Here is a 22,581-nt window from a genome sequence, read left to right as displayed (position 1 = left end):
CTTTTGAGGACACGTAAGTTCTCAATATCGATATGTATAATTTAAAATTAACAATTTGACAATAATAGTGTGTGCTAGATTAAATGCATTCAATACAAATATATCTTGAATTTGATCCATCTGAGCTTGAAACAGTTGTTGACAGGACCTGTGTTGCAATTTGATCTATTTTTGCAAAAACAGTAAGTGACGTTAGGGTGCAGCATAATTTGAAGATGGAAGACGAGTCATAATTGGAATGTGCAGCAGTACACCGGATAGATTCATCTCACCAAATAGCAATACAGACGGGGCTTTGGTTTGTTGCTCAACTCAAATGGTCATTTACTTATTTTAAGCTTTTCAACCCTTTTTCCTTTTCACCACCATTTTCCTTTTTACCACCGTGGGATATTAGTTGTAAAATTTTAAACGCGATTACGAAATTAACTAATTAAGCTAATTAACAACAAATCAACACGTCCAGCTATATAAACCCCTCTCCGCCTTCCCCTCTATTAGCTCCACTACTCTCTCTCTCTCTCTCTCTCTCCAACCTTCCCATATTTTCTCTGTCTCACAACCAAAACTCCTGCATTTTCGGAATCTTCAGAAACCAACACAGGCAGCCAAAAAAATATGCAGGGATTAGTAGGGAGAAGGGTATTATCTGGAACAGCACAATCCCTACTAAGGCAGCGCTGCTTCTCTCAGGTGGCCCAAAGCGAAGTTCTCCGAGACGATGGCGTCGCTACGCCGAAAATGCCCCCCTTCGATTACACCCCTCCTCCCTACACCGGCCCCACCGCCGACGAGATCTTCGCCCAGCGCAAGGAGTATCTCAGCCCTTCGATGTTTTACTTCTACAACAAACCAGTAACCCCTCGCGCACCTGATTCCACCTCCTCGTCCTTCAATTTCATCACATGTTTCACGTGCTTAATGTTTTTTTTGGGTATTTGCAGCTAAACATAGTGGACGGGAAGAGGCAGTACTTGTTCGACGAAAGCGGGCGGAGGTATTTGGACGGTTTCGGAGGGATTGCTACGGTGAGCTGCGGGCACTGCCACCCCGATGTGGTGGAGGCCATAGTCAACCAAACCAAGCGCATCCAACACTCCACCATCCTCTACCTCAACCACGCCATCGGCGATTTCGCCCAGGCGCTCGCCTCCAAGTTGCCCGCCAATCTCAAGGTCCCTACCCAACTCATTCTTTAATCAATCATACTCGATTGATGATCAGACGGTCCACATTTTTTTGTTTCTGAATTAAGTAATAATAGCTAAGCAACTTTGTGAAGAATTGTCATTTTCAGTGACGAGTGATGCTATCTTTTGTTGCTATGCGTCGAGAGATCATCATGAATTTTGTTATTGTTCAACAATTATTAATTTGTTTATGCGTAGGTGGTGTTTTTTACAAACTCGGGGACGGAAGCGAACGAGTTGGCGATGTTGATAGCGAGGTTGTACACGGGGAGCCATGACATTATCTCGTTGAGAAACGCTTACCATGGCAACGCAGCTGGCACCATGGGGGCCACCGCTCAGGGCAACTGGAAATTCAATGTCATCCAGGTCATTTTCTTTTTTATATATAATTTTCTACTACTTCACTCTCACTATTTTTCTTTTTCTAAAGAAAGAAATTTATTTATTTATAAAATAACTTTTAATTAGCTGAAACGTTAAGTTAACTAGAGTTTATCTTTTTTCATAAAAATGCGATAGAATTTTATTAGATCAGTAAGAAAAAAAGTTACAAAAGACGGACGTCATTCAATAACAATATAGCCTCCAGAGTAAAACTTCCACATAATTCATATCTGGCATTATTTTTGTTTTAGATATAATTTAACTTGGTCAATTGTATTAATTGATTAGAGCACCATTAGTGATGCTAATTGATGAGAGGTTAAAGATTGTGACAATTTAATTTAGTAGCTTCCATTCTATGAATCTACACATGGTCTTGTGGAATACAGCTTGAAAATAATAATAACGTATTTTCATTGATGATCAGGTTTAAGGTAAAGAGCCCCATGATATGATGATAGGATATAAATGGACTGCACCTAACGTCAGCCGAATTGGATACTTTAATCATACTCAAATTGAACCCACTACTCTATAAATTAATAGGGCCAAACGATAAGGATGTCCAAATCAATGCTTTATGAAAATAAAATATTTTCCTCTATTATTATTATTATTATTTTATTTTGGGATGGGGCAGGCTTGGATCATTTGGTGTCAATTTCTATACTGAGAAAAGAGTGGACCGCCCATAAGCAAATCGTTTTTCAAGTACATACTTGTGAATGCAAAAACGTGACGCATACTTAAATTTTATTTAATATCATGTTAAATAAATAAATAGTAATATGGCACACATTTATAGGATATGATTTAATAGCAAAAACGTGACTCTATTATTGACACACCAATATAATTTATTAGGATGTCCAAAGAGAAAGTTAGGTGTTGAAACCAAAACCAAAACTCCATAATTTGTTAGATTAAGTGAGAGAAGGAGACATACGCAAGGTTGGTGTGCATTCTTAAAACTCTTTTGCTTCTCCAACAAAGATATTAGATGCTTTTTTTTTAAGACCTCAAGTTAAGTGAAGTTCTATTTCTGAGACGTGCAATGAGGAGGAGTAGAAAACCCACTGCATTTCATTTGTCCAATTCTAATTCCATGAATGAGAAGTAAAGAGGTGCATATCAATTTTTATAACGAGAAATGAATTTTCACAGAGACGCTTAATTCATAACAAGAAAATACCTTATGCACGTATTACTTAACTGCTAATAAATTGATAAGCTTTACCTGCACCAGATATCTCAATGAATGGAGGACTTGCAGTTGTATTTTTCTCATGCGATTGTATGGAGTTTGCTAACATTCAAATTACGTTGGTTTGACCTACAGAGTGGAGTTCATCATGCCGTAAACCCGGACCCATACAGAGGAGTTTTTGGTGCAGATGGAGAGAAGTATGCCAATGATGTTCAAGATCTCATAGACTTTGGAACCTCAGGCCATGTTGCTGGTTTTATGTGTGAAGCCATACAGGTATGTCATCTCCTTCTTACTCAAATTATTATCACTAACCATTTTATTATTACTTGATGCTCTCCTTCCATACCCTTCTTAACCTCTTATTTATGGAACAGGGAGTAGGTGGAATTGTAGAATTGGCGCAAGGTTACTTGCCAGCCGTTTATACTAGTGTGAAGAAAGCAGGAGGCCTTTTCATTGCTGATGAGGTCCAGTGTGGTTTTGCTCGCACAGGAAGCAACTTCTGGGGATTTGAGGGCCATGGTGTTGTGCCTGACATTGTAACAATGGCCAAGGTTAACCAACTTAATCTCATCATTCTTTTCTTCCACCCCAAGCAATATAATATCTTGCCTGTACTTATTTGAGCTGTATGGTATCAGAAGCCCCTTTTTCTTTGTTTGACTTGTTCTTTCTCTGGCTTCTGCAGGGCATTGGAAATGGCATTCCTCTTGGTGCTGTTGTAACCACTCCTGAGGTTGCAGAGGTCCTGACTCGCCGCAATTACTTCAACACCTTCGGTGGGAATCCAGTATGTACAGCCGCGGGACTTGCTGTTCTAAAAGTGATTGAGAAAGAAAAGCTTCAGGATAATGCTTTCGTCGTAGGATCATATCTGAAAGAAAGACTCAATGCCCTCAAGGATAAATATGAACGTAAACTCTCTTACTACTGCTTTTCTGTTTATGCATTAAGCAATATTTGGCTCTAGAGTTAGAATATCGATCACAAATTATCTTTATCTCAACCTCTGGTGACCGTTGCTTACCCAGTTATTGGGGATGTGAGGGGAAGGGGATTAATGCTTGGAGTTGAACTAGTCACTGATCGTGAGCTGAAGACACCTGCAAAGGCTGAAACTGTACATATAATGGAAAAGATGAAAGGTGTGTTACTTTGTGTTAACTTCTCAACCCCCCCTAATGTTATATGATCTACTAATTCATCTTTACTTTGTTTTTGGTTTTATTATTAGATTTGGGAGTGTTGATTGGCAAGGGCGGCTTCTATGGAAATGTTTTCAGAATCACACCTCCCCTGTGCTTCACCAAGGATGATGCAGGTATAGCTCTTTTTCAACCAGCTTTCTTCTTCTTCTTTTTGTCCTACCAGTTCTAGTACCAATTGCGTTGCGTTTTTCATTTTTTTTTTGCTGCAGATTTTCTTGTGGATGCAATGGACTACACAATGTCTAAGATTTGAAGCCTCAAGTCTAATTGTACATAAGGTGTCTAATTATCGTTCACGAATTGGTCTAAGCACCGTTGTACTGTTATCTTTTGAAGAAAAAAAAAATTATCAATATATATAGGTTTGTGCTTCAATAATTCACTGTGATCCTGGAAAACGAAGGGTCAACAACTCGTTGTCTCTCACTCAGCAGATACGCTTGCTATGTTTACTTCTTATGATCTTATAAATATTTTATGGGTGTCTCTCTCCGTTTAAATATTATGCATATGTTACAATTTTAGCTTATGTAAATTGCCTCACCAATTTTCGAATTTTTGAGATTTTTATTTACTATCAAATTAAACGTTTAAATTTTTTTAAAAAAAAATTATTTAAAAAAAACTTGTGATTGAAACTTTTACTCTGATGCAAGCTTTGCACATTCAGGTTTCCAAAATGAATAATGCTAGTGAATGACTCTCTTTAGAGATGTGGTCAAGAGAATAGTATTTTCAAATCCAATTTCAGCTATGCAAATACAAGCTTAGATAACTATGTTGATATTGAAATTTGAGACAATTTCCTGACCCTTTCCGCCGGCCAACGGGCAACCGTGGTGCATCAGGGCCGAAGAAGAAACAAAACTGATGCGAGCTTGGGACTAAAATATGTTCATCTTCCCGCTGTACTTGAAAATGAAATGGAAACTCCAAAAACAATTAGATAAAATCGTGTGAAGGCTGGCTCTCCAAGGGGAACCATTGAAATCAACAACCAAAGCGTTGACATCATATTTTATTTTGGATTTGTGATCCCTTATGATCTTTATCCATAGCTGACTTGTATAAGGTGGTGCAATTACTAATTGGCCTTGTATATAACGGTAGTTTTTCCCTAAAGTTTCCGTTGCAAACAAGGAGCAAGTAGCTGACTATAGTATGCTATAAAAGTCCATTGCCGTAAGTTTGTTCAATTCCTGTATTGTACAACCATGGCATGCACTTCATTACCAATTCCTACCTCTCCGGCTAACTCAACCAAAAGAACAAACCCCATCTTCAAAGACCACGTTCGTATCCGCAGGTCTAGTTCAGATCATAACCATCTTTGTTCATGCACCAATCGTATTTGTGCCGCATTCCCAACACAACTAAACAACAGCCGTTCCATAGAAATTTTCCCTTTTAAAATTTCAAGTTCCATTCTCCCAAATTGTCTTGGCTCATTTTTGTTTGGTCCGTATAAGCCTATGGACATGGTGGAAAAGAACATGAACATGAATATGGTGGAGAAGCCTGGGGAGAGTACTGGTAATGAAGGAGAGGAGATAAAGAGAGCTAATTGGATGGAGAGGCTTGTGGAACTCAGAAGTAAGTGGAGGAATACATGGAAGCAAAAACAGGTTGAGGATGAGGAGGAAGACAACAATAATGGAGAGGAGGGTTGTTGTGCAGAGGGTTGTAGTTTAGAAGAAAAGAATGGAGAAATGGGATACAAATCATATGATCCTGAATCTTTCTCAGGATTTTTGGTGAGAGTTCCATGGTCTGAAACCAAGCTATTTTCTAAACTAGCTTTCTTGTGCAACATGGTTTATGTGATACCAGAGATCAAGGTATGTTTGACTGTTTTAGCATATATACATTTACAGTTATAGTTTATAGCCAGACAAAAGTTTTGGTATTCCTAGCATGAGAAGTAAATTCACACTACAATGCGCAGGGCGAGGTTTTGAAGAGATACTATGACCTACAGTTTGTAACATCTTCATTCGAAAAGAAAGCCGAGGCAGCTGCTTACATGGAAGCTTCAACAATGACAGTAGTGGTAGCAGCAAGCGAAAGTGAAAAACATGAAACAACGAAGGACTTTCGAGCAGGCCAGCATTCCTCACCATGTGAATGGTTTGTTTGTGATGACTCTAGTACTTTTACTCGCTGCTTTGTGGTTCAGGTAACTTCTAATAAGTCATTAACTGATCTGCCTTTGTAGAATTCATATGGCATATTAATCTCGTTGTTTTTCACCCAAGAAGATATTTGTGCAATTCTTGACTTGCAGGGACTAGACTCCCATGCATCTTGGCAGGCATACCTCTTATTCGAACCAACTAAATTTGAGGTAAAGCATAGAGATTAGTGTTATTAGATACATAACCCTTGTTTTGAAAGGGAAGAAAATAAGAAATTAGCCATGGATAATCTAGGCCTAGCTAATAACATCCTTGTGTAGGGGACAAATGTACTTGTTCACAGAGGAATCTATGAAGCAGCAGAGGCAATGTACGAGCAATTCATGCCAGAAATTTTAGACCACTTAGAAAGAAAGGGGGAGCAAGCGAAGTTTCAATTTACAGGCCATTGCATTGGAGGAAGCATTGCTCTTCTAGTCCACTTGATGCTACTAACTAGGAACCTTGTCAAGCCCTCCACTCTTCGGCCAGTTGTCACGTTCGGCTCACCATTTGTGTTCTGCAAAGGGCCGAAAATACTTGAGCAGCTGAGTTTGGATGAGAGTGATCACATCCATTGTGTGATAATGCATAGAGATATTGTCCCTAGAGCCTTCTCTTCCAACTACAATAACCAAGTGATTACACTCCTAAGGCGTTTAAAAGGTTCATTTCAAACACACCCTTGTCTAATTAAAAGTGTAAGTACCATCCCTAAAATTCATAAAACATCCAAAAAACACTTATTTTGGTTAATTTTGATTTAAAGCATGAGCTGTCACTGCTTCTAATGTCTTTTTTTCTTGTGCAGAAACGTTTGTACTCGCCAATGGGCAATCTGTTCATTCTCCAACCTGATGAAAAGTCATCTCCTCCACACCCTCTGCTCCCTCCGGGGAGTGCCCTCTATGTTTTGAACAAAACACAGTGTGGGTCCTCTTCAGGTGTCTTGAGGGCCTTCTTGAATTCGCCACATCCACTAGAAACCTTTAGTGACCCTGCAGCTTATGGTTCAGAAGGTACAATCTTACGGGACCATGACTCTTGCAACTATCTAAAGGCTATGAATATGGTTCTAAGGCAACACACAAGGATGGTTGTGAGGAAAGTGAGGAAGCAAAGGAATCTCTTGTGGCCGATCCTTACTTCACCATCTCCACACTCATGGAATGATGAAGATAAAAGTGACCTCTAGAGAACCAAATTGATAACACGGGAATGATACTGATAGGAACTTTTTTTTTTTTTTTTTTCTTTCGATTTCTGACGTATAAATGTAGAGGATGTTCTTAAGAAAATTTATGACTCGCTGATTCTCTACGTGTTAAACAACCACCAAATCTGGTTCATGAGATTATTAATATAGATTCTAATCTATTCACATTAGTTATTGATTAAATTTACAATCATTTAATCAATAAAATCGTTACAATAAGATTTAATCTTGATATAGCTAGCAATATTAAAATGATGTCATTGTTAAAAAGGTAATGCCAATTTGTTCAATCTCAGAATACTTTGGAAAAAAACCAATTAGCCGAATTCTATATAAATAGTGTACTCTTATTCTCTTCCAACATAATAAAATTACTTGATTTAAATAATTGTCTTACATTTCCTAAACCCGCAACCAAAAACTACCAATCATATTCTTGATTCTTGAAGTTCAATTTTCTTAGAGAACAAACTACTCTTTATGGCGGGTTCAGCTCCCCCATAGAAGCTCAAACTTTATGGTGTGTTCAAATACAGATGTTATATCACATGTTCAAGATGTTTATAACAACCAATACTTGAACCTCCACAAGAATCAATAGGAGAATTATAATTTAAAAGAAAATGTATTACAATATCCAATTGACATTCAAAATAACTTTAATGTTGATTGACCTTCAAAATAACTAATTGACTCCAATATCTTATAGTAGTTGGTCAGAACAAATGAATATACATGCTTAGATATTAAGCATATCACTTGTCCCAAATGAGCATAATTTAACCATGCAAAGTAATTTTGCATTTTGCAAGTTTATATAATGTTGTTTGATTAAGAGCTATGGAAGTTACAGTAGTTTCAAATTTAAACAGCAAATGTGCTTGAATAATGTGATCGTACTAGAAGCATATTTTCTGCTGAAATATCTAATTCACGACTGATACATGACATAAATTGGTTGATTTGGCTCATACATAGCAAACTTGTTCTACAAAATTGTAGCATGTAACCTATGTGCAATTTCAAAAATTCCAATAGTGAAATTTTTTTAAAACTAGTATATCCAATTTAACCTTTTTTCTTTTTGTTCAATAGGATTGGATTTGATGTTTGAAAGACTAGTAGATCCAAAATGGTACCATCTATTGTCGGCCTTTAAGGATTAAAACCTACTAAAAACAAACCATATATCGCATATCATTGAGAGATTTGAATCCAAGTCAAAGCAAACCCAAATGACCAGAACAACTCAAAGTAGAAACTCAAACAAATTATTTAAAACCAATCTAATTCGACCTTGACTTAGGTTGTGGAGCATAAAACTCAAGTGTAATTGATGTTCAAAAATATTCTGAAAATATAGTAATAGGTTTTTTTTGGTCTGAATATAGTAATAGGTTTTGAATAATGAATACTCTTCAAATTACATAAAAATTTAGAGCTAATAGGTGAAGCATAAATTCATCATCCTCGAGTTTTTTTTTTTTTCATTAAAGAGAGAAAGAAAATCATTGAAGAAACATTGGAACATAGATTACAAAACAACAACAATTGACTTAACCCAAAAAAAAACAAAACAAAAAAACAAGTGAGCCCTAAGAGTGGCCTCATTAAAACCTTGCCATAAAAAACACATAGAGGAGGAAATTCCGGTTGAGAAAAAAGACAAGGATATATCGAACTCTCTTATATATGAAAGTACTTATTCTTATTTCTTTCATATGTTAGCCATCCCAAATCTTTAATATACTCTTAGATTACTCAACAACAACAAAAATGAAAACTTTTTACATTTATTACTTGGGTGTGCTAGTAGCAAGTAACTAGTTTCATCTATATAAGGTTGTAGTGCGCTCAAATAATATGCAACCAGTTGTACTCTTTGTGCAGAATTGGGGTTTCGTCAAGGAGCTAGCATAGCATGCATGTTGATTTTCTAAAGTTCATGAATCAGCAATGGAGCCAATTGGTTCAATCATAAACAAAAATGAATGCATGCAATGCAATATCCAACAAAAATAATGAAACACGTGAGAGAAGTTATAATTAAGTTGCAAAGATTTAAATAAACAAACCCATACATATAATATAAATACGAACTGACAATAATAGTATTTGAATCTAAAACTTCAAAATAAACAAAGCTCACAGCTCCAACACCAAAATGGAACATATTGATCCACTTACAGTTGAAAAACTCACGAATTTAAATTTTCAAGAGAAATGTAGCTACCGATCGGGTCGAGCTAACATAGAAGACATGGGAGAGGTCCTGCCTATGTTTCCGTTGCAAACAAGGAGCAAGTAGCTGACTATGGTGTTCTATAAAAGTCCATTGCCGTAAGTTTGTTCAATGATTTATTTGTGATGACTATTGTACTTTTACTGTTGCTTTGTGGTTCAGGTAATTTATAATGAGTCATTAACTAATCTGCCTTTGTATGCCAGAGTTCACATGACACATTACTCTTTCTGTTTTTCATCCAGGAATGCAAAGGGAATGGTGAATGGATGACATGCTTCTTGACTTGAAGGGACTAGACTCCCATCCATCTTAGCAGGCATACCTCTTATTCGAACCCCAAATTTGAGGTAAAGCATAGAGATTAGTCTTATTAGATACATAACCCTTGTCTTGAAAGGGAAGAAAATAAGAAATTAGGCACGGATAAACTATGCCTAGCTAATAATATCCTTGTGTAGGGGGCAAATGTACTTGTTCACATAGGAATCTTTGAAGCGGCAAAGGGAATATACCAGCAATTCATGCCAGAAAAATTAGACCACTTGAAAAGAAATGGGGAGAAAGCGAAGTTTCAATTTACAGGCCATTGCATTGGAGGAAGCATTCCTCTCCTTTGCACCCTCTGCTCCCTCTGGGGAGCGGCCTCTATGTTTTGGACAAAACACAATTTGGGGTTCTCTGTCTTGAGGGCCTTCTTGAATTCCCCACATCCACTAGAAACCATCAGTGACCCTGCAGCTTATGGTTCAGAAGGTACAATCTTACATGACCATGACTCTTGCAGCTATCTAAAGACTATGAATGTGGTTCTAAGGGCAACATATATACAAGGATGATTGTGAGGAAAGTGAGGAATCAGAGGAATCTCTTGTTGCCAATGCTCACTTCACCATCTCCACACTCATGGAATGATGAAGATGAAAGAGAACCAAATTGGTAACACAGGATGATACCAATATGGGGATGCTCTTAAGAAATTTATAACTCGCTCGTTCTCTCTCCCATATTATACCATAACAAAGCGTAAAACAACCACCAAATATATGCAGTTCATAAGATTATTACTAATAAAGATTAAAATTTATTTGCATAGTTATTGATTAAATTTACAATCATTTTAGGTACAGTAAGATTCAAACTTAATGAATGAAAATTACTACTATTCGAATGACCTAGATAATACGTGGGATGTATGATTCAGCACTTGATTTCAATGCTGATAAGAGTTTAGGTCATTACGATATTCTAATGTGGGGGACGAGGCATTGAAGCTCAAACTCTAGTGTGGTGGAACAACACAGAACTCAAACAGTGGGTTCAATACCTCCACAACAATCAATACAAGAATTATCATTTTTTTTAAATGTATTACAATAACCAATTGAGGTTTAAAATAACTTTAATTCACTCGAATATTTTATATTAGTTTGTCTAAAACAAATGAATACATATTGGCCTCTACCAGAAATGATAAAACTTGTGAAGTAATTTTGCATTTGTATATATAATGCTGTTTGATTTAAGTTGCAATAGTTTCGAATTTAAACAGAAAATGTGCTTGAATAATGTGATTGTACTAAACGCATAACTTCTGCTGAAATATCTAATTCATGAATCAGGACTGATACATGACATAAATACAAAATTGTAGCATGTAACTTATGTGCATTGTCAAAATTCCAATTGAAAATTTGAATCAAACAGTAGATCCAATTGTACTTCTTTTTTTCGTATATATGTTGGCCATCCCAAATCTTAAATATATTCTTAATTTACTCTCAACAAAAAATATGAAAACTTTTTACATTTACCACTCTGATTTCTCCAACTGAGCAGTACATTAAACTTTTTTACTTGGGTTTCATCAAGGAGCTAGCATGCATGTTGATTTCTAAAAGTTCATGAATCAGTAAATATGGAAACAAAAATTAATGCATGCAATGCAATCCAACCCAAATAAATATTCATATTTCAGCTGTGTGCCAAAAACAAACTCATAATAATAACATTTGAATCTTTTAAAAAAAAAAAAAGGAAAATATTGATCCACTTACAGTTGAAAAACTCACGAATTAAAATTTTGAAGAGAATTGCAGCTACCGATCGGGTCGAGCTAACAGAGAAGACATGGGAGAGGTCCTGCCTGTAGAATTAGAAACCCTTGTACTTCTGTGGAAAAAAAAACCAGAAACTTGGATGGTGGATGTTACAACAGAAACGAAGTCTATTAACAAAACCCCGAATTCCTCGTACACGTAAATGCTCTTCCTCAGAAATATTACGGCCATGGCTGTCGACATGACATCCTTAAATCTAGCCATACTCTTTTGCTTGCTCAGCTGCTGCTCCCTCTGATGGTCCTAAACTTAGATTTGAGTGTTCATGTTACATCAATCACTGGTTATGTTAGGGACCAGATTAACAATATATAGTATAATATATGCCAAAAAAAAAGTCAAATTACTAATGTACCCTTTTGTTTTACCAAGAGATTCAAAATATATATATATTCATCATGCTCAAATTTAGGTGCAAGGAGGCGAACTCATTACCCGAGCCGAGTAGCCTAACCCACATCTGTTTTAGATATATTACTTGATATTTACTTAAAACGTCTCAATGACCAGCGTTTTCTGATGAGCTTCTTGTTTGCATGAGGCAAATAATACCTACAAACTTCAAACTGTTTTTTCTTTCCATATTTTGTAGAAAATTTTGAGGCTAATATAGTAATTGCACGAGTCCATGTCAGAGAAACAATCCTTCAACAAAAATGAGGACATTGTGGACTCATTCTGCGGCAGATGAAGCTTATGCATCACTGTCTGCCGTGAAAGTTCAAAAACCTTCCTTGAAAAATGTCGACACCCATTGATTTATTTCAATTTGACAGTTCAACAACTTTTTTCTTTACACCACCAAACCATACCAAACCTTCTGTACTTTTGTTAACTTCATTTTGTTTTCTCTCAAACCTCATGTACTCTTTCATCTTGGATGATCAAAGGTTATTTTACCAATTTCGAAATAGCAAATGGATTTTATTAATTATTATTGTTTATTTATTTTGTACTGATGATTGCTGCATACATATTGAACGGATGCATCAAATGAATAGAACAGCTATACATAGGTGATGCAAAACTTGAGGCCCTGCTACGGGCAACGTTGATATACCACCAAAGAAAGAAAGATTAAAACAGATTTACATTAACAAAATAAAACGAATTTCATCTAGCTCTGCCATGGAGTGTGGAAATGTTACTGCTCACATGCCTTGAAAGGATCACAAGTGAACTTTCTCTTCAAAACTTGACCATGGAGTGTGGAAATGTTACTGCTCACATGCCTTGAAAGCAATGAGTTCAATAAGTGAATGTACTGGCTGTTATTTGCCCTCTGCAGCCATCCTTTTGCGTATCTCATGAGCTGTGTTGAATATGCCAAGAGTAGGCTTCTCGCACACAAAGCACTTCTTGTTCTTTGAATGATGCTGTGAATGAAAAACGCAGATTGACGTTAGAAAATGCTTGAAAGAAACCCAAAATGGAAACAAAAAGACTTGATTCTACTTGATTCGCAAGTCTAAAATGACAATTGAATTCCACAAGAGTTATTGCAACCACAGGAGTTAAGATGATGATACATTAAGAAAGAGAACTCACCTTTAGTGCGCAGTGCTCGCAGAAGTAGTGGTTGCATTTAGTCACAACAGGATCAACAAATGGTTGGCGGCAGATGAAACATGCAAACGGCAATGAGCCATCCTCATCATCCTCGTCATCTTCGTCAGTCTGGTCCACATCATCCTCACCCAAAGCTAAATTTCTCTTCCTTATTTTCTCTGCTTCGTCCCACTCCCTTTCCATCTGCCACCCAGACTTGTAGTCTCCACGATCATGCATAAACTTGCAGGAATCTCCATACCCACAGTAACCAGTCTCTTTGTAATCCTTACAGATGTCTGGCTGGTAATCAAATCTTGTGGTAGCTCTGATGTGAGCAGAAGCCCTAAGTGGCCCATGGGAACCTCCCGCTTTCTCACTGGCCACCGTTAGCTCTCTTCGGAACCCAGCCTTGTAATCAGTATATCCATGGATCCCTTTATACAACTTGTCGTTCCCAGTGACTTTGCTCTTCCCCTTCAAAGCTTCCTCTGCCTGCTTAAGAACTCTCTCACGAACTGCTCGGGCATCTCTAGAGAAGTCAGTCTCAGTCTCCAAAGTCGCAGTTGCTCCACTATCATGTTCAACTTGGATTTCTTTTGAAGACTTGAACTCAAAGATTGCACTACTATCAAGAGTAGAGCACTTAGCAGGTTCACTAGAAAAATACAACTTGCCATCAAGCTTTGAGGCTTTTCTTTGACTTGGTAATGATGTGCCCCCAGATTTTGAGTCGTCATCCTCCTCATCTTCATCAACCCTTCGCTTTCTAATGTTTTGCTTCTTTAATGGCTTCCGGAAGAAGTTGCAAACTAGAAATGGAAAAGAACAATGTCACAAACTTACAGTGTATACAATGGAAACAGATTTTTAAAAAATCCAAACAATACTAAACATACCTTCTCCAGGTTCTGCATTTCCACCTGAATCCGCCATATATACACAAGCAACCAAAGCAAGGAAGCGGTCAATCACTGTTACTTGGGCTATTGCAGCTAAGTCGCCGAATTAGGGTTTTGAGGGGTAATTTTTCCCTTTTTATGGCCGCTGCTGACAAAAAAAAACAATTTTCATTTAATAATTTAACCAAAAAACTAGGGGTGGTCATGGGTCGGGTTGGATCAGTTATTGGCCCAAACCGTGCAACAATTGAAAACCATTCAAATCTTTAATAGTAATCTCCATGCTTAGCACCATGTTTCTTCATGAACAGCCGAACAAACAAACATCAAGCAAACCACTAAATAAATCAAAGAGAACCCTGATGTAGGATATGGGTGAGTTGAATATTTGGGTAATTTAGCGGAAGCGAAAACAATGGAAAAACAGAAACTAGGTGGTAAAAGATGCCTTGGCTTCACACCAAGGAATCTCCAATCTCTGGAAAATAAACTTTTCTTAATATCTCAAATCTGAATTTTAAGAACTACATAGGGAGTATTTATAGCAAACTAAACCTAGAGACAATAGGAAAAAAAATCCCTTACTAAAAAGGAATCCTAATCCACAAAGGAACCAATCCAAACAAGCTAGGAAACTTAAATCAAATCCTACTAAAAACTGGAAACTAAAACTTAGTAAAATCTGGAAAATCTAGAAATCCTAGTGAAATCTGGAATCTGGAAAAAAAAATAGTTTTCCTGTTGAAATCTGGAAACTCAGATTTCACCCCAACCATAATGATAATGTTGGCTTGGCTGATCGTTTCTTCCTTCTTTGGTAAACCTTAAAAGGTTTGTCACTGATCATCAAACCCACATCATATTTGACCAAAAAGATTACTTTAAAATCCACCTATAAAAAGAGCAATTAGAGTCCGGCATCTATAAATGAAAATTTTAAAGTTCACTTGTATCCTAAATCATAGGACACGGTGAAATTGAATTGCCTGGGGGAAAAGACCCCACCCTGACTGTAAGATAGTGACAAAACCTCTGAGTTCAGTTTAAGCTCATCTGTTTCAAGCTGGTTGCACAAGATATCAGTGAGTGTTTGCACTACACAGAAAAAAGAAACAGATCTGCCACACAGATCGAAACCTATATTATGCTCTATCATCGAAACTAGTACACATACATGAGCCTGGGAATTCTCAAAGTCAAATAAGCATAAAACATCAAAACCAAAAGACAAATATGCAGAAATCTAAAAATCATGAAAGGCCCATGAATTTATGAAGGGCATACTCAGAATGTCATACAACCAGGTTTTGCAAATCTAGGAGAGAGCGAGATAACAAATAAAACAACTGAACCACAAATAAATCAATCCAAAATAAATTCTATGATCCTAGATATTACCAAAAAAAAAAAAAACAACACCAGAAATAAATCAAACAACAACAGAGTCAGATCAGAGAAATTACCTAGAGCGAGAGTGGCTGAGAGAGAGAGAGAGAGAGAGAGAGAGAGAGAGAGAGCGCGAAACTGGCTGAGGGAGACGAGAGTCAGAGCGGATGAGAGAGAGAGTGACTGAGAGATCGGGTGAGAAAAATCTGGAAAAAAAAATAAAAGAGGAATTTGAGAGAAACTGAGAGAGGCAGAGGCGAGAGAGTCGAGTGATGAGAGAGAGAGAGAGAGAGTTACTGAGAGATCGTGTGAGAAAATCTGGAAAAAAAAAAAGGCAGAGGCGAGAGTTATTGAGAGAGGAAGAAAGAGGCGGCGCAATGAGAAAAAAATTCGAAGCCCTCCAGTTCAGGGTTTCGCAGAATCTCAATCTGGTGTAGGAAGGAGTAGGATATGCCATACAATCCACTAATCATCCGCTGACACGTGTATTATTTTTTAAATTAATAATATAATTAGAAAAATTGATAGAGGTCCAAAAATCCAACTAATAGTTGAGTCTAATCCTCAAATTATTGTTTGTTGATACAAGTCTTTTAACTAGTTTGCCATGTAGACTACATTCCATTTTTGACATGTTGACACAATTTTTTGTATTTAATTTTAATTTGTACCACCCAGATTTCTTGAACCCCAGATTTTTTTCACCCCCAGATTTCTTCCCCCATTTCTTCAACCCCATATAACTCTGGGTGATTGGAATTGGAAGGAATCCAACCCCATATATCTCTAGGTGCTTCAACCCCATATAACGCCATTCGAACTATTGAACCACCCAACCCGCAGAGGATGGAAGGAGAAGAGGAAGCTATCGCGATCCAAACCTTCCTCGGCCTCATCAATGTACGGATGCGACTCGACTTGATGCTTAGATCTGGGTGACACAAGGACGTGTTCGAATAAGAGGTTCTTGTCACCGGAGGAGGAAGGAGCTCAAGGTCTGCTTCTGATATGTCGTCATCTTCTTCTTCTTCGGATTTTTCAGGGAAGATTCCGAAGTCGGTGTGCACGGAGGGAGGGTGGGTTGGTGGGGTGTGGGAAGAGGTAGTTAGTCGGAGTGAGGTGGGTGGGGTTTTCCAGCAGCATGACTTCCACGCCTACGGAGGTGGTGGGGTTTTCTCGTGTGGGGCCCAGAGCGACTCGGACTCGTCCTCGGTCGTCGATCTGAACAACCACGATTTGCCACGCGGAGGATTGCTCGATCTCAACCTCCGGAGCTCGCTTGATTTTGTTTCTAGAGAAAAAACCGCGATGGCCTGAGTTAATACTTGTTTAGGGATCTTTAATTTTAGTTCCTTTTTCTTTCTTTTTTTCTTTTTAAATTTTCAAATTTTCTAAGATAGAAAACGAAAAAAAAATACGTTGAGAGCAACCAATGTAAGAAGCTCGATGTGAATACGTAGCTGATGGTCGTCATCATCCTTTTCTGCAGCAGCGAAATTGCAAACAAAGACTTGCAATAGAAAAGTCGTGGACTTTGACGTTGAAACACTAACTGTGCAAGTCTGTAGTTAGAAAATTCAAAGCAAAATTATGGTAGATTATTTTTATAATGAAGGAGAACCCAGACCCAGACCTCTTCTTCTCAAACCTTCTCCGCTCCAGAGTTTGCTGCTCATTAATTTCCAATTGGAATTCTGGGTTTGGTGGTAGAGGCTATGGAGGAAGAGAGAGAGTGTGTGTGTGTGTTTTGGATCTGGGTTCAAAGAGAGAGAGAGAGAGAGAGAGAGAGAGAGAGAGAGAGAGAGAAAAGAGAAAAATAGATTTTTTTAAAATAATTTAAACAGTAAAATAATTTTTTATTAATTTTTTGTCTAGGTGGAACTCCACGTCAATTAAAAATGAGCCTCATAAATGCCACGTAGGCAGATAACAGATTTCCTAACGGATTCGCTATCTGTAAGTTTTTTGTGTATGTACAAATGTTCCCAAAATCGGATATGAACTCGTAAATGACCCTATAGATTGGGGGGTTTACTGTAGTTTGTCTTAAATTTTTTTTGTTCCTATTATATCTCTATTGTCTAAATCGGGTAAGATGAGGATTTATAGGTCATTAATGATTTGATTTGATCATGTAATTAAAGGAATAGTTACATTTTGAATGTAAATGTAGTTTTTTTTCCCCATCTCATTGTACTCTATTGTTCCTATTATATCTCTATTGTCTAAATCGGGTAAGATGAGAATTTATAGGCCATTAATGATTTGATTTGATCATGTAATTAAAGGAATAACTACATTTTGAATGTAAATGTAGTTATTTCTTCATGAACTATTAATATTATTCTTAAATTTGATAATCTTATGCTCCAGGTACAATACCCTACTAACCATTGAACTTGATAAACCTATCTAATAGGTATAGTACATATTTGATGCACCTAATACTAGGTAAAACACATATTGGATGCACCTCAATGATAGGTAAAATACATATGTTCAATGGCGGACCCATGAATTTTTATAGAGCTAGGCTAAATATTTTTTTTTTAAAGAGAAGATATATTATAAGCTTTTTTTCTCATGAAACAAAAATGTAAATAAAATTTTATAAATCAAACAAAGTCACAAAACTGCTATTTAATAATTCAAGTTGCAAAAAATAAAACATATATTAACAATCTCCAAAAAAATTCACCCAAACCCTAAATCATAAAAACTTAACAACAACAATTAAATTGGAAATTAAATATATATATATATTTATATATATAACTTACCAAGATTGAAGAACCCATTGAAGATAGGTTGGTACAATTTTTCAAAGGAGGAGAGCTATTTCATCTAGGCTCTCAAGGTTTAAATATGGCGTTTTGGGTGGTTAGAAGAATTTTTTTGATGTTTGCTCTATATTGGTGTAGCCTAATATCAGTATGATTAGAATAGGTCAATAGGTCAAGTTGGTAGAGCCTTAGCGTGAGTTCTACTTTTAATCGAAATTTATATAAGTTTGGATTGATTTTTATTATTTCCTATATGCTTCAAGAATGGGCTCATTTAAAATAAAGTTATTATTTACTTTACTTAAATTGGGCTATTATTGTTTCTCCAAAAAAAAAAAAAGGGGGCTACTATTAGTTTATTATATTTATTGGTGTAGTGGGCTAATATTTATTGGAGTAGGAATAAACTTAACTATATTTAATATTTAAAAATCTTCCCCCAGGCTGGAGCCCACTCCAGCCTAGTAATAGATCCGCCCTTGCATATGTTTAAAAAAAAAAAAAAAAAAGTTATACCTCCATACTAGGTATATTAAAAAATTAACATTATGACAAAAAAAATTCCATCAAAGAATTTTGAAAAACTCAATATATAAATTTATATCTAGAAGGTAGGTATATGCTACCAATTTAATAAAGCTACAAATATAGAATTCTAAAAAATATAGTTTCCATATGAATATAGCTGAAATTTGAATTAAATAGGTTTTTAATCTATGAGCCATGAAATCATCATTTAAATTGAATGTCATAAGCTTGATTGTAGGAGAAAGCTGATATTTAAAAGTGGTATTTGCATGTACTTGCCATTTTCAACCAATGTCATATATTATAAATGTCTCAGTCTCCAAAGTTGCAGTTGATCTACTATCATGTTCAACTTGGATTTATTTTGAAGACTTGAACTCAAATATTGCACTACTATCAGGAGTAGAGCTCTAGCAGGTGCACTAGAAAAATACAGCTTGCCATCAAGCTTTGAGGATTTTCTTTGACTTGGTAATGATGTGCCCTAGATTTTGAGTTGTCATCCTCCTCATCTTCATCAACCTTTCGCTTTCTAATTGTTGGAGGTAAAAACTAGACGGGTAGTAATTAGACCAACTTAAATATGAGATGTATGTTTCAATATGTGGAAGCATTCAATAGGTAAATAGACATGTATGATGTAGACATATATACATGGTTCACCCGAATAATAGGCTACGTCCATAGAGAAGTATGTTCTTATTATGATAAAGATTGCATACATTGCACATAAGGTTAACCCAAGGAGAAGAGAAAGAATGCCGAAGGTTGAAGGTAGGAAAGCTAGAGGCTGAAGGCTAGATGTTGAGGATCTGGCTGAAGGCCAATGATCTGTGAGCTTGTAAATGGGCTCATGGGTAAGCCCATGAGGCCCCAGTGAGCCATATGGAGCCCTAGTAGCCTGCCTCACTCCTCTTTTCTTGAAGGAGAGAGGTCTCCTCTTATAAGTGAGGGAGAGTCCCCTCTTCTTGTGTTTTGTCGATATGGAACTCCCTTCCCTTTGCTTGGATTGGCTTAGGAGTGCTTGGCCAAATATTGTACAAACAAGAGTCCCCCAAGTTCTCAATTCATGAGGTACTTCTTGATTGGGGACTTGTAATCATCAAAGCACTGGCAAAGTAATGCTACTCAGCACCTTATTCGATACCTTTATCTTCGGTGATCGATGGGTACTGAGAACTTACTCAACAACTCCGCACCGATGCTGCCTGTTGGAGGTAAAAACTAGACGGGTAGTAATTAGACCAACTTAAATATGAGATGTATGTTGAATGTGAGGACCCTCAGTATGTGGAAGCATTCAATAAGTAAATAGACATGCATGATGTAGACATATATACATGGTTCACCCAAATAATAAGCTACGTCCCACGGAGAAGTATGTTCTCATTATGATAAAGATTGTATACATTGCACATAGGGTTAGACCCAAGGAGAAGAAAAAGAATGTCGAAGGTTGTAGGTAGGAAAGCTAGAGGCTGAAGGCTGGATGTTGAGGATCTGGCTGAAGGCCAATGATCCGTGAGCTTGTAAATGGGCTCATGGGTAAGCCCATGAGGCCCTAGTGAGCCATATGGAGCCCTAGTAGCCCGCCTCAGTCCCCCTTTCTTGAAAGAGAGAGGTCTCCTCTTATAAGTGAGGGAGAGTCCCCTCTTCTTGTGTTTTGTCGATGTGGGACTCCCTTCCCTTTGCTTGGATTGGCTTGGGAGTGCTTGACCAGATATTGTAAAAATACTAATGTTTTGTTTCTTTAATGGCTTCCGAAAGAAGTTGCAAACTAGAAATGCAAAAGAACAATGTCACAAACTTACAGCATATACAATGGAAACAGATTTTAAAAAAATCCAAACAGCACTAAACATACCTTCTCCAGGTTCTGCATTTCCACCTGAATCCGCCATATAGACACAAGCAACCAAAGCAAGGGAGCGGTTCAATCACTGTTACTTGGGCTATTGCAGCTGAGTCGCCGAATTAGGGTTTTGAGGGGTAATTTTTCCCTTTTTATGGCCGCTGCTAAAAACAAATTTCACTTAATAATTTAACCAAAAAAACTCAAACAAACAGAGAAACCATCATACACTCATACATGGATTTATACAAGAATGTCATAAAATGCAGTGAAACTCAACCAATTGGAAATCAACCAACTTAAAATTTATCGGAAAAAGGAGAAAAGATATGTATAAATTCCATTATATTCTGTGGTTTATCAGTACTCTAAAATAAAATTTGTCTGAAAATAAATACCTCCTATATGAAGATGAATCAATCAAGCAAAATATCATTCAATCATCAAATCTTTCAAAGGTATGCACTATCATATTTCCTTCTTAGACTCTGTCTAACAAGCCTTCATAGAACATAATCTACATAGAACCCAATTTAGACAAGCTCATGAAAACTCTATTCAAAGCTTGATTTTTCATAACAGTAGAACAACTTTCAATAGCCTTCAATGGAAAAAAATTGCAGAGAAGCATCAAATGAACAATTCAACATAAGCAGGATCTCAGAAATTACAAGTAACCCATGAATAGCATCACTGAGCAAATATCATTCAGACTTTTGAATACTAGAGACTTCAAATGAGATATAAAAAAACAAAAAAAAAAGAACTGAAAAACTGAAACCAAAGAATTCTATAACCAGAATAGGAAACACAGTGGACCCATAATGTCAAAATCTAAAAGCATTTCATCACTTTCTATGAAAAAATAATCAATCAGGTTACACACAAGAATTCATATAAATAAAATCGAATTAGATATAAATAAGCTATAAATCGAACATAACCCAAATGAAAAATAAACTCCAATCTTCAGTAACAAGGATAAAAGGGGAACTAAAAATTACCCGATTGTTGTGATCGGAGATGAGCAACTCCAGCTCACGACGAGCCAATGATGCGCACCTGTTCGGTGGTGTGTGATGTCGAGACTTCAACTGAAGGAATCACAGAGACGAGAGGAGGCGGCGAGGCGATGCTCAGATGCCCAGCCCTAAAAGTTACTGATGAGACTCAGAGAGAGGGATAAAGAGAGAGATGGAGAGAGAGAGAGAGCAAGAGAGCTTCAAGTTTCTGCTATGGAGACTTGAAGCTTGAGCTCAACCAGAAGGAGCTTAGAGCAAGCGTCGCTCAAGCGATGAGTAGGAAAAAAATAGACCTTTTATATTTTCTAATTTGTTCGAGTTTTTGAGTTTTTAAAAATAACCAACCAAACGGGTTTTTTTTATTTTGAACTTAAAATCTGTTTTTTAGTTTATAAGTCCCTAAAAAACCTTTTAGGATTTTTTTAAAAGAAGCAAAAATCAAAAACAAATCACATACAAACAGGGATTCAAATCCAATACCAAACAGGCTCTGAATGTTCCAACTCCTAGTCGGAGGAGTCGAAGAAGAACTGAAGAAGGGGATGGGATCTAGAGACTGGGTTCGGTCAGGTTACAATTGGGCAGCAGTATAATGCCGTATGACCGAATACAAGGCTGGGCGGGCCTGACGGACGTGTGGCCCACTTGCTGGCCATTGAACCCAAATTATTTTTTTAATAAATGAAAAAGCCAGGCCTTTGAATTTGGCCCAACAAATTGTTTACACACAAGAGCCCAGGAGTTGTGTTTTATTATTTCTTTTTTCCTTTTATCAAAGTTTGAAAGGTAGAACGGAATGTGTCATAGGTTCGA

General features: G+C 36.9%; 3 protein-coding genes and 1 long non-coding RNA gene across 7 annotated transcripts; 2 read left to right on the top strand and 2 right to left on the bottom strand.

Moving 5' to 3' along the window:
- Window positions 1–503: 503 nt before the first annotated feature.
- LOC103343315 (alanine--glyoxylate aminotransferase 2 homolog 2, mitochondrial-like) lies at window positions 504–4,481 on the top strand. The gene is made up of 9 exons (XM_008246984.2): window positions 504–855; window positions 945–1,175; window positions 1,389–1,559; window positions 2,917–3,060; window positions 3,162–3,341; window positions 3,476–3,701; window positions 3,819–3,932; window positions 4,022–4,108; window positions 4,205–4,481. Exons 1-9 carry the CDS (start codon window positions 619–621, stop codon window positions 4,246–4,248), a joined length of 1,434 nt encoding a protein of 477 aa, XP_008245206.2. The 5' UTR covers window positions 504–618; the 3' UTR covers window positions 4,249–4,481.
- A 728-nt stretch (window positions 4,482–5,209) lies between these two features.
- Window positions 5,210–7,555, top strand: LOC103343559 (phospholipase A1 PLIP1, chloroplastic-like). Its single transcript, XM_008247221.2, has 5 exons — window positions 5,210–5,833; window positions 5,941–6,171; window positions 6,280–6,339; window positions 6,451–6,870; window positions 6,981–7,555. Exons 1-5 carry the CDS (start codon window positions 5,210–5,212, stop codon window positions 7,362–7,364), a joined length of 1,719 nt encoding a protein of 572 aa, XP_008245443.2. The 3' UTR covers window positions 7,365–7,555.
- LOC148921143 (uncharacterized) lies at window positions 6,316–11,731 on the bottom strand. Its single transcript, XR_016126130.1, has 2 exons — window positions 9,573–11,731; window positions 6,316–6,689 (listed from the first exon to the last, which is right to left on the bottom strand). It is a non-coding gene; the product is annotated as an uncharacterized LOC148921143 (long non-coding RNA).
- A 1,010-nt stretch (window positions 11,732–12,741) lies between these two features.
- Window positions 12,742–22,116, bottom strand: LOC103343324 (zinc finger CCCH domain-containing protein 1-like). 4 transcript variants are annotated; one of them, XM_089050433.1, is made up of 5 exons: window positions 21,751–22,116; window positions 20,759–20,910; window positions 14,195–14,342; window positions 13,296–14,107; window positions 12,742–13,123 (listed from the first exon to the last, which is right to left on the bottom strand). In XM_089050433.1, exons 3-5 carry the CDS (start codon window positions 14,229–14,231, stop codon window positions 13,019–13,021), a joined length of 954 nt encoding a protein of 317 aa, XP_088906559.1. In that variant the 5' UTR covers window positions 14,232–14,342; window positions 20,759–20,910; window positions 21,751–22,116; the 3' UTR covers window positions 12,742–13,018. The 4 variants fall into 4 exon arrangements, with proteins under 4 accessions (XP_088906559.1, XP_016652842.1, XP_008245216.1 ...); XM_016797356.2 differs by having other exon boundaries at window positions 20,759–20,907; XM_008246994.2 differs by lacking the exons at window positions 20,759–20,910; window positions 21,751–22,116 and adding an exon at window positions 15,661–15,985.
- Between the last annotated feature and the right edge of the window lie 465 nt (window positions 22,117–22,581).

This window comes from Prunus mume, linkage group LG1 (assembly GCF_029339155.1).
Source record: "Prunus mume cultivar Tortuosa linkage group LG1, ASM2933915v1, whole genome shotgun sequence".
In the NCBI taxonomy this organism is placed as follows: domain Eukaryota; kingdom Viridiplantae; phylum Streptophyta; class Magnoliopsida; order Rosales; family Rosaceae; genus Prunus; species Prunus mume.
Note: the sequence above shows the minus strand (reverse complement) of the source record. Positions and strands in the feature narration are given on the sequence as shown.

Excerpts from the sequence above, each read along its gene's own strand:
- LOC103343315 (XM_008246984.2), top strand. The coding sequence starts at position 619 with ATGCAGGGATTAGTAGGGAGAAGGGTATTATCTGGAACAGCACAATCC. Across the intron at positions 856-944 it reads TTTACTTCTACAACAAACCA|CTAAACATAGTGGACGGGAA; the intron begins GTAACCCCTCGC and ends GGGTATTTGCAG. Across the intron at positions 1,176-1,388 it reads AGTTGCCCGCCAATCTCAAG|GTGGTGTTTTTTACAAACTC; the intron begins GTCCCTACCCAA and ends GTTTATGCGTAG.
- LOC103343559 (XM_008247221.2), top strand. The coding sequence starts at position 5,210 with ATGGCATGCACTTCATTACCAATTCCTACCTCTCCGGCTAACTCAACC. Across the intron at positions 5,834-5,940 it reads ATGTGATACCAGAGATCAAG|GGCGAGGTTTTGAAGAGATA; the intron begins GTATGTTTGACT and ends TACAATGCGCAG. Across the intron at positions 6,340-6,450 it reads TCGAACCAACTAAATTTGAG|GGGACAAATGTACTTGTTCA; the intron begins GTAAAGCATAGA and ends ATCCTTGTGTAG.
- LOC103343324 (XM_089050433.1), bottom strand. The coding sequence starts at position 14,231 with ATGGCGGATTCAGGTGGAAATGCAGAACCTGGAGAAG. Across the intron at positions 14,108-14,194 it reads AAATGCAGAACCTGGAGAAG|TTTGCAACTTCTTCCGGAAG; the intron begins GTATGTTTAGTA and ends TTCCATTTCTAG. Across the intron at positions 13,124-13,295 it reads GCGAGCACTGCGCACTAAAG|CATCATTCAAAGAACAAGAA; the intron begins GTGAGTTCTCTT and ends TTTCATTCACAG.